Here is a 15,780-nt window from a genome sequence, read left to right as displayed (position 1 = left end):
GAATCTGAGTCACTGACCTTCTGCAGCAAGTCTCCGCGCCTCCTCTTCTCCAGCACAGATCACTTAAGACCTCTGTCATCTGGCACGTTTCCAGGGAAGCAAGTGCTTCTCATGCCTTTTGCTGGTGTTGCCCTGCCCCGAGGCAGGAGCTGGAGGGCTGTGACATGCAGAACCTCACTGTATAAGCTGGTAGACACAAGCTATTTGTTTCAAGGCTGGCAGACAAAACATTTGTTTACTAATGGCTGCCACAGACTAGCCAGGAATCTGAGGGGCTAGCAAGGGGCTAAGAATGAGTAATTCTGGCCTTATTTCTTGGCCTGTTGAGGTGTATCAGGCACTGGGAGTCAGGAGGAGACCGCTGATGAGAACCATTTCGGTCTCTTTCCTCCTGTGTAAGGTCTGTGCGCTTAAGGGCTGAGACTGCAGAAATCGTATTTACTGGGATTCCAGAGAGCTCAGCTGTGCTGCTCTCACTGGTACTGCCTGCTTAAAGGTGCTACTTACCTATCAGAATTTTAACAGTTGATTGCCTGAGTGAATAATAACATAACTCAGGCTAGCAAAATAATCTAACTGCAGCCTCTAGTTACCTACGTGTGTTTGAGGAACAAGGGAAGAGATCAGCTTTTGACATAGACAGACTCAAAGCAGACACCGATTGCAGGTCTGCAGTTTCACACAAAAACACAGGCCAAGTAAACTGCAGTTAGCAGAGATTGTAAAAGTTCTTTGCTTGCTGTGCAAGACATCTATTTTCACCCAATAAGATAGTAGGTAGAGATGGAAGACATCTAGCTTGTGATGCAGCAGCATACGTTTTCAGCTCCAGAACTGATCTGTGAATTCTTTTCAAGTCAGTAAGAAGTTGAGCAAAGGCTAACAAAATTAAAAACAAACAAAACAAACAAACAAAAACAGGATTCCTAGAGCATTGCAGTACATTATAACATAAGACAGCACATTTCAAATTTGCTTCCCCAGAGTCTGTCCTATCATACTCCAGGGGAGCATCCTTAACCTTCGAAAGGTTGAAGTGGCATTCATGTGGAATGGGACTCACAGGTCAGGAAAACGTGTGTCACTGGCTTGCTAATTTTAAGCATGCCCTTTGTAGGTACAGTTCACTTAGAATGGCACACGGACTGCTTGAACTGTAGTCAGTCAGGTTGAATCCAAAATGGGGCAAATACACACAACAAGCCTCTCTCTCTGTCCCCTCTCTTCATGCCAGCGAATGCTGAAGTAAACAGAGGCACTTGGCAGCATTACAGAATAAACTGACTTGTGATTTGCTCTGCACTTTGGCACTGTCTATGTACAAAGAGACTGAAATCAAAGGGCTTGTGTCAGGGGCCAGGGTTTGCATCCACTCCTGTGGGATTCGGGCCCTGAATTCCCACTGACTCTAACGCTAACATTTTAGGTGGCGTATGTTTCATAATACAGGAAAAAGTATGTGATCACCAATTATTCTGTTTGAATGAGAGATTCTTTATTATTCATGGCATGTCCAGGGTTATCCAAAGATGTTTCCAAGGCTGGAGGGCAAAGCGTCTTCTCTCCAGTGTCTTATATTGATGGGAAAGTGTGAGCCTGGTTCAGTAACTGACCTGGGTGACTTATATCACCATGTCAGCAAGGTGTCTCAGAGACCTGCCAGCTCCTTATATATATCTCTCTCTATGGTAAGAACAGAGATACATTGTAATGTGGAGATGTGGACTTTGTTGGCTTCCTGTTTGTAATTAATAATGAGGGGGAGGGGGCTTATAAAGCAAGAGGGAACACAATCCTGGACTGTTTTTGCATTTCAAGTACTGCACAGGTGTTTACTTCAAGGAAGAACAGCAGCAACTATGTTGTCTTTACTTCTGGAAGGGTGCCATCTTTCAAATGAGAGTGAAATAACTGAGGGTCGTGGCTTGGGTGACGGTCAGTCTCCTTTGTGAACTTCTTCCCAGCTTCCAGCTCTGACCTGAGCTTGCACTTGGGTTTAGCTGGTGTCTTCTGTGCCTTTTGTTGAGCCAGGTGGGATCGGCTCTGCAGCAGGACGGGAGAAAGCCCCTTTGTGCCCTGGATGATGATGTTATCACATGGAGGAGGGAAGCCACTTCTGAAATCATCCAGACCACTTTTTAAGAACCTCCAGCGCTGGCTGTTAAGCGAGTCGGAGAACCTCTGCTTGGTGTGCGTGGGCAAGAACCTTGACGACAGCTTTTCTTTGTACCTGAAATCAAAGACCTCCAGTTACTGCAGGAAATATTGACTGTATAAGGAGGTGTAAGCAGGCAAAGAGGGCTAACCACATCTGGCCTGTGCTGTGACACTTCAGCTCCACTGAACATGGCAGTGGAGTTCAGTGGCTGGCGCCCAAGCTGAATAACAAACATGCAGGGACATTCAGGCTCCGAGGGCTCAGGGTGTGAGAGAGGAGCAGTGCTAGATGCCGACATTCAGAAGCCAAAGTACTAGGTTACAAGCTGGAGGCTGAGGAAAGTGAGTTGCTTACATTCCCTATTTTCCCACAGACCTGTTTCCCAGGGAAAAACTCTTGTTCAAACCCCACAGACTCTGATGGGCACAGGTCTACTTCAGCTGGAGCTTCTGGAGGCAGGAGTGAACAGGCCAGAAAGAGATGAAAGCTAATGAAGGACCGCAGGGTCCTCACCGGACCTCGCTGGCTGCCTTGATCCCACTCACCACGGGGCTGCACTCATCCCAGCAGCTCCACACCGTGAGGCCCTGGCTGCCCGGCACGGAAGGTCAGAGCACGGGAGCTCCGGGTCACTAGGAGACTGCGTCCAGCGGCGCCTGCAGGGCAGGGAGAGGCTCTCGGTCATGTAACTCCTCCCCAGGCTCTTTCTGGCTTCTCTGCCCTGTCTTTGGGACACGTGTCTCACACACTCCTCTTCCCCATTCCCACGTTTGCCAGGTCTGCCAGGAGCCCTGCCAGGTGACACAGTGCCTTCCCAGCTGTTGCAGATCAGAAAGCTGAGCTCTGAATTGTGGCTGGCTTCTTTCTGCGTGGGCACAGCAGGTTCTCTTTGCTCTACGACTGTGAACAGCACGGGCACGTCTCATCTGAGCTCTTGGTTTCTCCCTGGGTGCTGCTGCACTTGTGCCTGTCACTTGGTGTGCAGAAGGTCCTCCTGGCAGCTCCAGGCTGTTTGCAGTGCTCAGCAGTAACAGAACAAGCAAACCTTGTTGGTCCTGCCGCTGCTTCAGGACCGACAGAATATCTGTGGTCTTGAAGGAGATCTGTCAGCCTCCATGGGCTCTAATCTACAGAGCTACAGTGACTCTTCCCATGACCTGAGGTGTCCTTGGGGAAGAAAGCGGGTGGAGAGTAGGGCTTACTGCCTAAGAGTGTGAGATCAAGCACTTGGGAAGCTTTGATGATAGTGTTCTTGACTGTTGCAACCTGCATTGGAGGAACATGCAGTCTAACAGCTATAACTTGATTTAAGGCAGTGAAGCTCTGGCAGTAGATTTACAGATTACATTGGCCTGACACTGAAAGCCGGGTCCTCAGCAAACTTGTTAGTTCATTTAGGTTGCCCCAACAGTGCCAAAAAACAGGGTCTCCCATACTCCCAGTGCATCTCCCCAAGCTCCTTCTCCTTCCTTTCCTAGCAAGATCTGTTTCACAGCTTCATGCCAGGTCACAGCCCGGCACGAGCAGCACAGGCTACGCATCCAGTAGCAGCATTCTCCCACCCCACAACGTATTTCCCCCTAGCATGGCCATGGTCAGCTTGAGAGTGCCCTAGTTCAGCAGCGAGGGCTCTAGCATTGCTGTGGCAGCAGCTAAAAGCGGATGTGTAACTGAGAGAAGAGGACAGAGCATGGGCAGGTGGTCCACGTGGTAGGGAGAAGAGGATGGGGGCTGATTAATTGTGGTCTAGAAGGGAGTGAAGCTGAGTGGGGAGAGAAATCTGTGTGAAGAGGAAAAGGTGGCCTGAGGCAATGCTCCGTCCTCCTCCGCAGGTGGCCCAGCTTGTCATCTCTGAGTCATGTGGACTTCTATGCAGAAGCGTTTAAGTTATATGCAGAAGCAGCTGATGAGTCAGGGAAGCAGCAAACCAGAGGAGAAGTAGCTGATGGGTGTGAGTAGTTGTACTTGCTAATTTTGGTAAAACTCAAATCATGAGGAATATGGCCATGTGCATGTGTTTTAAAAGGTACTACATGATCTGTATCCCAATTATCAGGTGCCTGTAGAGGGATGTGTTTGTAAGTCTGGCTTACAGTTCATGAGGTCTGTGCTTATTTGGCTGAAGAGCGTCAAATACATGAGAGTCAGGAAGGACCAAACTTCAGAACGAAGGATGTTTCTGCTGCTGCTCTCATAACAGTAAGTATTAATTTCCTCAGAAGAAACGTGCTGTAGCTAAATCTCTTGTCTCTTAAAAAGTCCTAGTCCCATATCTGGAAGTCAGTGCCTGGTCTGTCTGGTGCATTCGCTTCTTGCGCATCCATGTGCAGCTAAACCAGGAGCAAAGTTACTGCCCACAGAAAGCAGCTCTGCTCACAGACCTTTCCAAGGTCTCTGCTGAACCTAATAATTGCAGGGTGGTTCTGCCCTATAGTGAACTGCCTTCCTGCCAGCAGTTTGTTGTGCGTGGGAGTAATGAGGTAAAGCTTGAGTACAGGGAAATGTGATCGCTACCAACTTAGAAGCCTTTCAGAAATTTCTCAACTCTCAGCTGAAAACAGTATCTTATAATTACATTATTATTTTACTAATTATGCATACAGTGCCAGACACATACATAATATGTGTAAATTCATTGATGACAAGCACGTAGATTAGCTGGGCTTGAAAGGCAGATGAGCTGTCTCTGAAAGCATTTTCCTTGTATAATCCTGATCCACTTGGGTGTTTCCCAAGAGCTGCTCCTCTAAGACTGGGAGTGTACTGCATGTAAACCTTCTGCTATTCTTCTTGGCCCACGCTGGGAAACATCCAACCAGCAGGGGCTCTTTGTGGTGAGCTGTCAGGAAAATTGAAATGTTAAGGACCTGCAAGTTACCTGTAATATGATTTATGGTCTGCTGGCGAGCTGGGCTGAGTTAAATGGCAGCGAGTGGTTAAACTCCTGGCAGTATGCAAAAGAGGGGGATGTTCCACCATCATAAAAACATCGTTCTTGATAACTAGATCTCAGTCCCTACAATCTTTACCCCTGATCTTCTTCTATTGAACATCCCAAAGGAAAATAAAGGTAGGATTCAGTAACACAGTGGTGGAGGTAAAAGTAAATGGAGCACCACAGATACACAGATGAAAGCAGGCTGTAAACATCACCCAGCAGGAGGAGACGGGTGGAAAAGCATACAGAAGTTTTAGATTGGACAGAAACGAGTAGAGTATTTGTTGAGTTAAACACTTTTCTAGTTACAATTACATTCTCACTGTTGAGATGAAAAAACTCTTGGTTCTGGAAAGGCTGTTTTAAGTCTCTGCCTTCAGGTCACAGCTCCTAAAGGAAGAAAAGCAAGCTTTGGATCCAGTTAGACTTGGTGTGAACAGGTCTGTCAGCAGTGGCAGATGATTACAGCACCCAATTCTGAAATTAGGACAAGCATGATTCCTATCTTGGGTGGAAAAGACCAGAGATCCATGAAGTGACATGAATGCAAATGAAGAGGAAACCAAAAGTACCCTACCCCTCCTATCCACTGCCTCCACCCCTCCATTGTGGCTAACATAAAACGTTCATTAAAGAATTATCTAGTAGTTATTAAATAACAGGAATTGGAGTAAGGATTTCTGGGATCTATCCTGATTTGGCTGACACCATACTATACGATTCCCTACTTTCTTCTTTGACATGCTCTTTCCTTCCTTATATAGACCCCAAGGAGCTGGTGTTACACAGAGCTGAAGAAGACACTTGACTATCTAAGTAAGTAGTGACTTTTATTTCTGAAAGATTCTCCCAGTGCATGGGACGGGAATATTCCATCCATGATTTAGTTTTAAAACAAGGTTTCTCATATCATTTTTCCACATGGAAATCTTGCCCTTTTCATCATGAGACACTGCAAAATTTAGGGGAGCCTGGCAGTATATGTGGATGATGGCAGTGGAAGAAGAGACAGTGACTTTTTGTGGCACGCTGTGATAAAAATTGAAAGGAGTGGGGAGACAGAGGAATAATGGAAGGGGCTAAGAAAGAAAAAAGAATGATGACATGAAGACTTTCCTATAAGCATGTTTAAACATTTTTCTGAATATGGGCCGTATCTGCCTTTTCCCTTTGCAATATCATTGGGATTTTGGAAAGGGAAGATATGCCTCTGCTTGTTTCAGGGGTTTGTAATTATGACACAGTGTTGTGCCTGGAGCCAGCAGTGCACCCACTGCATTCCCATGCTGCACTTCAGAGGCGGAGTCACTGTTCACGGGGCTATTTTAAATAAAACTGCTAGTACGCAGTTTCTTGACTTCCAGAGGTAAAATAGTTTGTCAAAAAAAATAATAATAATAATAATCCACACTGGGAATCAAGAAAATCTGTATGGAGAAACAGCATAGTTTTGTGCATCACATGGGTAGATTTTTACAAACAAATAAAATCCAAACACTGAATTAAGCAAAAACAAAATTCTGCAGGAATCATTGCTTGATCTTAATGCATTTGTGCCATTGCAATGGCAAAGCAAATTTACATTTTTAAAAAAACGTTTGCATAAACCAGCATCCTCCTTAACATTATTAATAGAAATGCCTCATGGCTGTGATACATAGTTATGAAAAAAATGGCCTTGCATAAGTAGAAAAGTGTTTTCTCCTCTGTATTTATCTTGTTTTTCTTGCCTCTCTCTCTGATTTGGAGACAGTGGGCCTGATGACATACTTCTGAGTGCACGCATCAGGACATCCTCAATAGAAAATACAAGTCACGGAGCAGCTGAAATACTTTAGGTGAGAAAAGAACGAGGTCTCCACTCCACTGCTTCAGTAGCCACAGAGAATATTTAATGTTCTATGGGAAGAGACACCTGCTTATAAAAGTCATCATTACATCATACATCCCACCAAGGACAATGTGGCATAAGGGATGGTTTATGGTTTCAGAAGGGGAATTCCCATTGAAGATTATGCCAGGGGGACAATTCTATTGGTGTAGTTAAATTAACCTTCAAAAAGGGATTCTTTTATTTACTTTGTTGCTTGCTTTTTGGGGAGATGGTGAAGAAACTGAGTGAAAATCACCACTTGAGAGTGGGAATCTAAATAAACACTTGCTGGAAGAACAATCCTTCTTCTACCATGTGGGGGGAACCACAGTCATTCTCGTTTCCCAAACAGTTGTGAAAGGTGACCTCATAAACTTTCATAAGCAAATAAACGACACAGTAACATAACAGTGTCCCCAGCAACTAAAATGATAGGAAATAATGTTTATAAAGGACAATTCAGTCGATTTTAACAGGAAATCCATCTGATGGTCTACTTGCTTGCTTCTAGGGAAGGCATAACTTGAACCGGGCTGATGATGGCAAGCTGCTAGCCTCACGATTTGGCAGTGCGGGAGGAGAGGGAACTGGCTCATGGCTTCAGAAATGAAAGCGCTGGTAGCATCAGGACTGTGGCTATGGGCCAGGAGTCCTGTATCACTGGGGCTTTCCTTCCTTGTGTGAAATACAAAGGCTGTGACGGAGGGCAAATAGCAAAGAGGTGCTGGGAAAGCCGCTGCTGTGGGTATTTTTCCCTCCCGCTAGCAGTACTCCAGGAAGCAGTTACGGGTGGGAAGCTGGAGCAGCAGTGCCCACTGTCTTTTAAAGGAGAAAGGGATCCATCAATTTATTTCTTATGATAGGCTTAACTGATCTGTATTGAATTAGGGTAGAAGCTGATCCCTATGAAGCCTAATTCACTCTCGAGGCAGTTTCTGTTCCCTACAAGTTTTCCCCTAACCATCTTCCTGAAGGGCAGCTGTTTTTCTGCTCGATTTCCAGAAAACCTTTGAAGCACTCCTGCTGCATCCAGAGACGCCCACTGGCAGGTCCATCCCGAGCAGGCAGGAGGAATTCCTGCCAGCAGGAACGAACAAATGCCTTTTGGGACACACTTCCCCCTTCCCTGACCAGCAGAGCGTGGTGCAGCGACCGAGGAGGTCCCCGCACCACAAAGCCTCCCGCGGGCAGGGGCACGGCCGCTCCCCTCGCTCCCAGCCCACCGCCGAGGCCCTCCCGGCCTTGAGGAGCCGAAGCGCGGATCGGGAGGCCCCGGGGAAGGCCCGGGGAGGCCCGGGGGCTCCTCCCGGCCCGTCGGCAGGCGTGGCGAGGCAGCCGCCCGCCCCTTGCGCCCGGCCCGGGGCCTGGCGGCGGCTGTGGCAGCGGCGGCGGCAGCGGCGGCGGCGGCTGTGTCCCTGTTCGTCGGGCGGCGGCCATGAAGTCGCTGTGCCTCGTCACGGCGGGGGTCCTGGCCCTGACGCTGCTCATCGCCAGCATCTCCTTGCTGGTGGCGCACGTCTTCCAGTCCGTGGTGGACCTGCAGGTGAAGCAGGTGAGAGCACGGCCCGATCGCCGCCTTCCCCCCCCGTCCCTCCTGACGGGTTTATTCCCTCCGCAGATTAACCCCGGGAGGAGAAGGAGGGAGGGAAGGGGCTGGTGGGTGGCGCTGCCAGGCTCCCTCCTCGCCCCAGCCGCGCTCGGTGAGGGCCGGAGCATCCCCGGGGAGCGAAGCTCCCGGCCCCGCACCGCCTGGCCAGGTGGGGGCTCGGGCTGGGCTGGGCAAAAATCCAGTAAATATGAGTAAAAATCAGTTCTCTCGAGGCAGCTTTGCTGGCTGTGAGGCAGCTGCTGTAATGAGGGGCCCGCTCCAGAGCAGCAACACGTAGGGAGAGCAGGGAACACCTAAAGCACCCCTCCTGCCTCCTGTTCTGCCATGTCTATCATAAATTTCTTGCAGCTTTCAGAGAGTGGCTTGTTCTGCTGCTCCATTATTGCTGCCTGTACGGCGCCAGGTGTGCTCTGGGCTGAAACGCGCGGTAGTTCCCCAGGCTGGGTGGTGACAGCGGGGCATTTCACCCTGCTGCTCAAAGCTGCTTGCAGCAAACTTTGGGAGCACCCATCCTGGTATTGTTACGACTGCAGAGCCCTCATTGTTCATGGTCTGCCTTAGCTGTTGTTCCTCTCTCATGCTGGCCCTTTGGGTTTATATGGTGGTCCACTGAAAAGGGTCAATTGCAATGGTGTTAGAAACTCCCCTACTTGAAGCACTTTTCATTAGCTATTCCCTTTAAAATGTCTGTGAAGCATGTAAATTATTACTAATCTGCCTAGTCTGAGGGATATTGTCTCTTATTCAGACAGGGAAACCAAGAGTGCTAACAAATGATGTGATGTAACCACTGCTATTGTCTAACTGGTGACAGAAGTCTGCTCATCCCCTGTAATGTCCTAACTGATGCACTGTGCTTTTCCTCAAGGTATTGACAGCAAGCATTTCCTAACAGAGAAGCTGTGTTGTGTTATCTTACACCAATTTGGCTTAACGAGGGCATTTTTAGGTTGACAGTCAGTTTAAAACAAGTTGCACTTTGAAATGTATCCCTAAGGTTTAGGGGATAGACAAAACCAGGCCTCCCTAGGTGTCATGCAGCCTGCCAGGGTGTCAGCTGCTCTTCGGGAACTACTCGTGCAGCTGCTCCTGCAGTGTTTGTCCCCAGGTAAGTGCTTCTGCCCTGCTGGAGCACAGCATGGGGAATGGGTGGTTTATCCTGAAGTCATCCGACTGTCAGCTCATGCCTTCTCCAGGCAGTCTGAAAGGCAGATGTGAACTGATGTGAACGTCTGTGTGTGCAAAGCTGTGTGCAAAGCAAGCCAAACAGTGCAGCTTTGCGTAGACATCTACAGTTCCATCTCCTATATTGCAGGAAAGGAGTCTGTCAGCCTCTGTATCACAGCAGAAGTTAGGGCTTCAAGTCTATTTCATGCTCTTACCACAGGAGCAGTGGGGTAAAAAGAAATAGTTTGGCAGCAGCGTAGGACTGTCAGGAATTAGGTGTGATCCTCCTTACGCGTATTATCTCTTAGCTACACAACTCCTTACCCTTAACAGTTGATTATGTAAGAGTAACTTCGTAGTTACTCTGCAGAGCTTTCAGTAATGCAGGATGCAGTTCCTAGAGCTCAGTCTTTTCCTGCTTAGTGTTTTTCAGCTCGCGCTAGCATGCATCTCCGTTGCACAGGATCAAGCATCTTGCTCCCCGTGCTTCCCAGTGACACCCTCCTGAACAGCTCTCAGCCCCAAAGCAGTGTGCTCCCTCCCAGCCACTCTGCTGATTCTGCTGCTTTCCACGTGCTTTATCCCACATGAGCTTCTTCTCATTTGTGTGTGGCCTAGGAAGTTGCTGTCTCTTGTGTAACCATGTGTGCAGCTTAGAAAATCTTGTGCAAATAGACAAATCTCAGTTTTGCCTTTGCAGTGTGGCAAGACTAGAGCTTTCTGAGCTCTCTGATTGCTCTGAAGTACAAGGCGGTGGACAAGAAATGTCATCTGTGCTCATGAGTTTCATGCTGGCCCCTCTTAGCCTCCACACCCTCTCTGCAGAAAGAGGTTGTCCTTTACATGGGGTAGTTCATGCTCCTTTGAAGGCTTTCCAGCAGTGCTGACTGACAGTAAAGTAAATTTAAATAAATGACTGCATTATGGACCAGCTGAAGCACCTGTGTGTCCAAACCCAGCACCTACGCAGCCTTGAGGATGCGTCGACTTGACCCAGGGGATTTGTGTGATGCATCCTTTCCAGGCAAAGCAAAGTCTGTTCGGGAAGACAGCAGGTGTATCAGGAGGCTGGGGAATCCAGCAGGGCGTCAACTTTGCACCCCCTGGAAAGTCAGTAGGCAGATGTGTGGTGACAAGGACAGTGGGAGCACCCTTTCCAGAAAGGATTCAAATCTTGCCGATTTATTCTCTGTCTTACGTGTCAGCCTTACTGGCTTTTTGTGAACTCGAGCACCACTGGTCCATCTTGTCCAGTATCTGTTAGTTACCAGAGGTAGCAGCTGAAATTCCAGCAAATAATGGGAAAAAAACCTGGAATGAACAAGAGTAAAATTGCTGCCCACAGGTGAAAAGCCTTCCTAGCTGCAAGCAGTGTTTGCTTTATGCTCTATATTTGTTATATGGTTATGGATTTTACTGCCATAAGCATGCAGTGTATGACTATAACAACCCTTGAGCTATGCACCTAATGCGAAACTTGGGCAATCAGCCCTTGTGCCTTTACCTCAAGTGTTCTGTTTATGCCACATGCCTCACACTGATAAATTTAGAAAATGGTTAGTCTTCTAACCCCTTGAAATTTCAATGGGCTTTTGTTGCCAGCTGTCCACAGCTGGATTGTCAGGAGTATTTGGGGCCCAAAAGGTCGGGGAAGATATTTTATCCCTTGATTTATTTTATGTATTGATCATTTTTAGGTTTTGTTTAATGTGAAATACTAGACTGTGGAGGCTTAGAAAAATGACAAGTTGAGATGCTTCTTTTGAACAGACAGTTCCCAAAGTGCAGGGTCAGAAAAGTCTGCTGTTGTTGGTCTGAAGGTTTACCCTACTGCTCCTTTTAAGAAGCTGCAATTTATTTCTGTCACAGATGGATGTATAAAACTATGTCCTAGAACCAGATCATTTTGCAGTTCCAGGAAAAAAAAAAAAGTATATGTATATATTTAATTTTCTGTACAAGTTCCAAAAAAGTTCAGCATCATTTTCCACTCCAGTGAACACCACCAACTGCAATTACATTTGGGAGCATAAACTGCCTTTTTTATTCCTCTTTGTAAAGACATGGAATCACCAGAGAATGCGACTGGTGCAAATTCAGGCCTGGCATGATAAATAAGTCAGCAGGACAGATGTTTTCGTACACTTGAGATGAATGTGGACTCCACTTGGAAACGACAGCCTCTGCTGTGCTGCTGAGTGAGGACACAGCATGATGTTATCTACTGGTTTTGGGTGGTGATCTTGCAGTTGGTGCACCTTTGCATCTCCGTGAGACAGGATCTCTGAGTCTGAGGCCTCTCTGGGCTACTGCCTGCAGGACTAGTGTCTGACTTGGGGTTTCTGAATACTCTGCGTGTCTTGTTCCTGCATGTAAATGTCTCAAGAGAAAAGGCCTTGTTCAGTACAGCAACAATAACTGCAGTGGGGCTGTATCTTTTACATATTTCAGATTAAGCAGCAGTCCTATGATCTAGTATTTTGAAGCCTTCCTAACCTACCAGTGACCACAGCCTCTGACAAAAAAATGATCGGTAACATCAGATCCTACTCTTCTGTGAATCAGTCAGCAGAGCTAAACAGGATACCATCAGCTGAGGGACATGGACATATGTTTTGTTTAAAAAAACCATGCTCATATTTTTCTTTTAGGCCCAGGCTGTTTAATATCATGTGGCAGACCCAAATGCCCCTGATACCATTTGGTGAAAAATTGAAGAAAAGAGCTTGCCATATTTTATTATTTGAGAATTTCATGGCAGTGTATCTGAGTCCTGCTCAGAAGTTTGTGAATCTGGGTTTACAACTGGTGTTGTCACTGTACAGAGCTAAAAATACACTGTCATTGCTGTGGGAGATCCAAACAGTGTTACGCAGATCCAGCAAATAAATCACCAGATGGCTTGGTTTCACTACCCTTTTGCTCTGTAGCCATCTCCCAGGGGATCACTTAAGATTTCAAAATCTCAGGGACCTGCATTTATTTATTTATTCCAGAGGAAAACTCCTTCATTCCCTTCCTGTTAATGCTCTTTGCATGTAGTCTGGTGCATGTGTATATGTATATAGCACGAGAGAAACTGATGTTACGTTTAGCAATTCATCATCAAGGTGGGAAGCTTCTTGTTTTCGGTCTAGCTTAGGAGAGTGGCATGGGGCAGTGACCTCCCTGCACCTGGTAAATGTCATCCCTCTCATAAAGGATAGACTGGAGCCTAAAACTGGAATTAATATGCCTGGGGCGCGCTTGTATTTTTTAAATGTTGACAATTTAGAGGGAGTAATAATCTTTCACTTTAATTGCCTCATATGAGAGCAATTTGAGCAGCAAACAGATGCCCTGAATACGCTTACTAGTTGTTGGGGAATAGTACAAATTCCTAGATGGGGAGAGTTAAGGTCAAGACAGGCAAGAGTTAGTCTTTTTATCAGTGTCAAGCTTATGCTCAAATGTATTTCATGCACATGAGAAATGTGAGCTGTACACAACTTATGAAAGGAGCAGACATCAGACCTCTGAAACCCCTGACTTTGTACTGTGGTTATTTGTGTATGGGGAAAAGCTATCTCAGTTATCTCTAGGTATCTTAAATACATTGCTGTGTCACTCCCAGCCCTTTCTGGTAGTGTCATGGAAACAGTATGCCTGATTTAGGGAGATTTTCTGTTCCTGATCCTACAAACCAGCTTCATGCAGGCTCTGTCTGAATACAAACGTGAGCTTCCTTGGCATAAGATTGCAAGAAAACAGGGTCAAAAGCATTGATTTGTGTAGGAAATGGTGTATACGAGATGCTGATAGTTCCAAAGAAATGCGCGAAGCACCTGAAACATGCCTAACATTATTTTTGGTGGTGTTCACAGAATACAGGGTTTGCGATTCTCAGAGGAAAGCAGTCTGCAACTGCAGAGTACTACCAGCTGGGTTGGCTTTCACTGCCATTCAGGAATACTGCTGCCATTCCAAGCTCCTGCCAATACGTTTTTCTTTTAAAAGGTCTTCTCTTTATCTAATCATTCAAAATTAAAATCTGCATGCAGAGAAAACAACTCCTTCAGTGGGAAGGCCAAGGATGAGTCCTGAGGCTGTAGCTGATAATCCTGTGGCTGATAAAGTTAAGACCCCATAAACAGTAACCAAGACATGGCAGCTGGCCAGTTTGCCCTGCCTTTGATTTTGTACTTACAATATTTGACTTGTTTTCTCAGAAGAATAAAAAGAGCAAGTGTTGACGAGACCCATTTAATTGCAAATTATCCCCCCCTCCCTTCTTCCGCCTACTAGTGTTATGATTTTCGAAGATACAGTTTTGTTTGTACTTATTCCTGAAAATTCCACTCTGCAAGCCATTTTTTTTCTTAACTCTAACACTGGCAGTAACAGTGTTAAAAACGTGAAAAGCTTTGATTTTGGTGGCGGTGGTGACGCTTCTATAGTTGCAGTAAATTTTATATAAAATTAAATGATAATAAAATAAGGAATTGAGATCTGTGTTAAGTATTCCTAATAGAGCCACATGCAGGTACATTTGTGACTTTCCTTATAACATGGGGTGGGTAAAGGAATTATTGAATCGTTATTTAAGTGCTTCTGTAATAAAATAATGATTTGCAGCTCCTGTTTTGTAGGCCCACGTTGTGTTGAATACAAAGAATCTCTGCCCTATTCAGAGACCTCAGAAAAGCGTGAATCCCAGTCTGCCTAAATGAAAGAAATTTCTATCACTTACAGGTTTTCCTCCCAGGCCACTGAGAAATGAAGTCCAATTGCTTTGGAGACAATCTTACAGGTGTACTGGAATGTGACATTCTTAGGCAAAGAAATCATAAACACAATGAATCTAAGCTTCTTTTCTGACCTTGTTCCTCCTAAGATGTCTCTTAGGACTTCTTGGCCTCACGTTGTTGGTTTCCACTTCTTCTATCTGTAATGTGGGTATGTTTTGTGGTGTTTCACACCAGGTTAGGTTTTTGCTCATATAGAAAGTGCAAGAGGATCATTGTATAACAGCTGATAAGTCTTCATTCTGAAAAATGTCAGGCAGAAGTGTTTGTAGGAAGAAGCAGAAAAACAATCCCAACAGAAGTATGCCCCTAGGCTGCAAGCATTGTAGCATATGCCTGATTTTGTTGGTATTTAGTGAGGTGCTTCAAAGTAAAGCACAAAGTATTTGTAGAGTTGGGGTCTCCAATCGTGTTGCTTGCCCTTGTTCTGAGGACAGAGAATTCCTCTCTTTCCTGTAAATATTATCCAGCGTCTATCACTAACAGCTGATTTGTCTTTCTCATGTTTCAGGGAACAGTATTAAAAAATGGCACAGAAACCTTTGAAGCCTGGGAAGATCCTCCTCCACCAGTCTACATGCAGTTCTACTTTTTTAATGTGACAAATCCGTTAGAAGTGCTTCAAGGAGCTACTCCTCTTGTAGAGGAAAAAGGGCCTTACACCTACCGGTAGGACCATTTCACTGTATTCACATTTCACTGAACCTGTTGTGTGTAAGGAGGCAAAGAAGTGAGATCCAGAATGTTTGGGATCCCATTCTAGGAGAAAACCTAGCTGCTAATGTGTGCTTGAAAATTTATTCTACTGAGAATGGTCATATACCACCTGCACAGTGCAACTAGGCTGATACATCAACAGCCTGCAAGCAGTTTCAGATTCAGCCAGGGTCTTCTGTTAGATTTAGTGCAAGATTTTGCTCGTGTGCTGCTGCTCCTCAGGTGCTGAACACAGAGGAAGTTCTCTGCATCGTGGCCTGCTGTCTTGTGAGGGAAAAGGCAGTGACTGGTTGAGATGTAAGCAGAGAGGAGTGTTGCATAAAAATGTGATTCACTCAGAAACTAGTTCCTAGTTGAAATTGCACAACTCATATCATTAAAAATGTGGACAGAAAACTAGTTAGTGTGGAACTAAAGGGAACTCCCCTAACCAGCCCTCACTATGAAACCTACTTAGATTCAGAAATACCTACTGTTCTTACAGATGGCAGGACTCAGTAAGGCCACGTGCAGTGTTGGAGCTTATCTAGCCTC

The 15,780-nt window shown here is 46.0% G+C and overlaps 2 protein-coding genes across 2 annotated transcripts in view; both read left to right on the top strand.

Annotated features, from left to right (window-relative positions):
• The window catches only part of CCDC158 (coiled-coil domain containing 158), a 53,245-nt gene extending 45,349 nt beyond the window's left edge, over nt 1-7,896 (top strand). Inside the window, 3 exon segments of the mRNA XM_080590916.1 lie at nt 4,215-4,357; nt 5,861-5,912; nt 6,850-7,896. The gene's annotated coding sequence lies outside the window, so the exon portion shown is untranslated.
• Nucleotides 7,897-8,248: 352 nt separating this feature from the next.
• The window catches only part of SCARB2 (scavenger receptor class B member 2), a 30,889-nt gene continuing 23,357 nt past the window's right edge, over nt 8,249-15,780 (top strand). Inside the window, exons 1-2 of the mRNA XM_080589233.1 lie at nt 8,249-8,521; nt 15,041-15,198. Of these exons, the coding sequence (XP_080445359.1) occupies nt 8,405-8,521; nt 15,041-15,198 (275 nt within the window). The 5' untranslated portion in view covers nt 8,249-8,404. The remainder of the gene's footprint in view (nt 8,522-15,040; nt 15,199-15,780) is intronic.

The sequence above is a fragment of the Anser brachyrhynchus genome (assembly GCF_964034855.1).
Source record: "Anser brachyrhynchus genome assembly, chromosome: 4".
In the NCBI taxonomy this organism is placed as follows: Eukaryota; Metazoa; Chordata; class Aves; order Anseriformes; family Anatidae; genus Anser; species Anser brachyrhynchus.
This window is presented reverse-complemented; position numbering and strand designations above follow the sequence as displayed.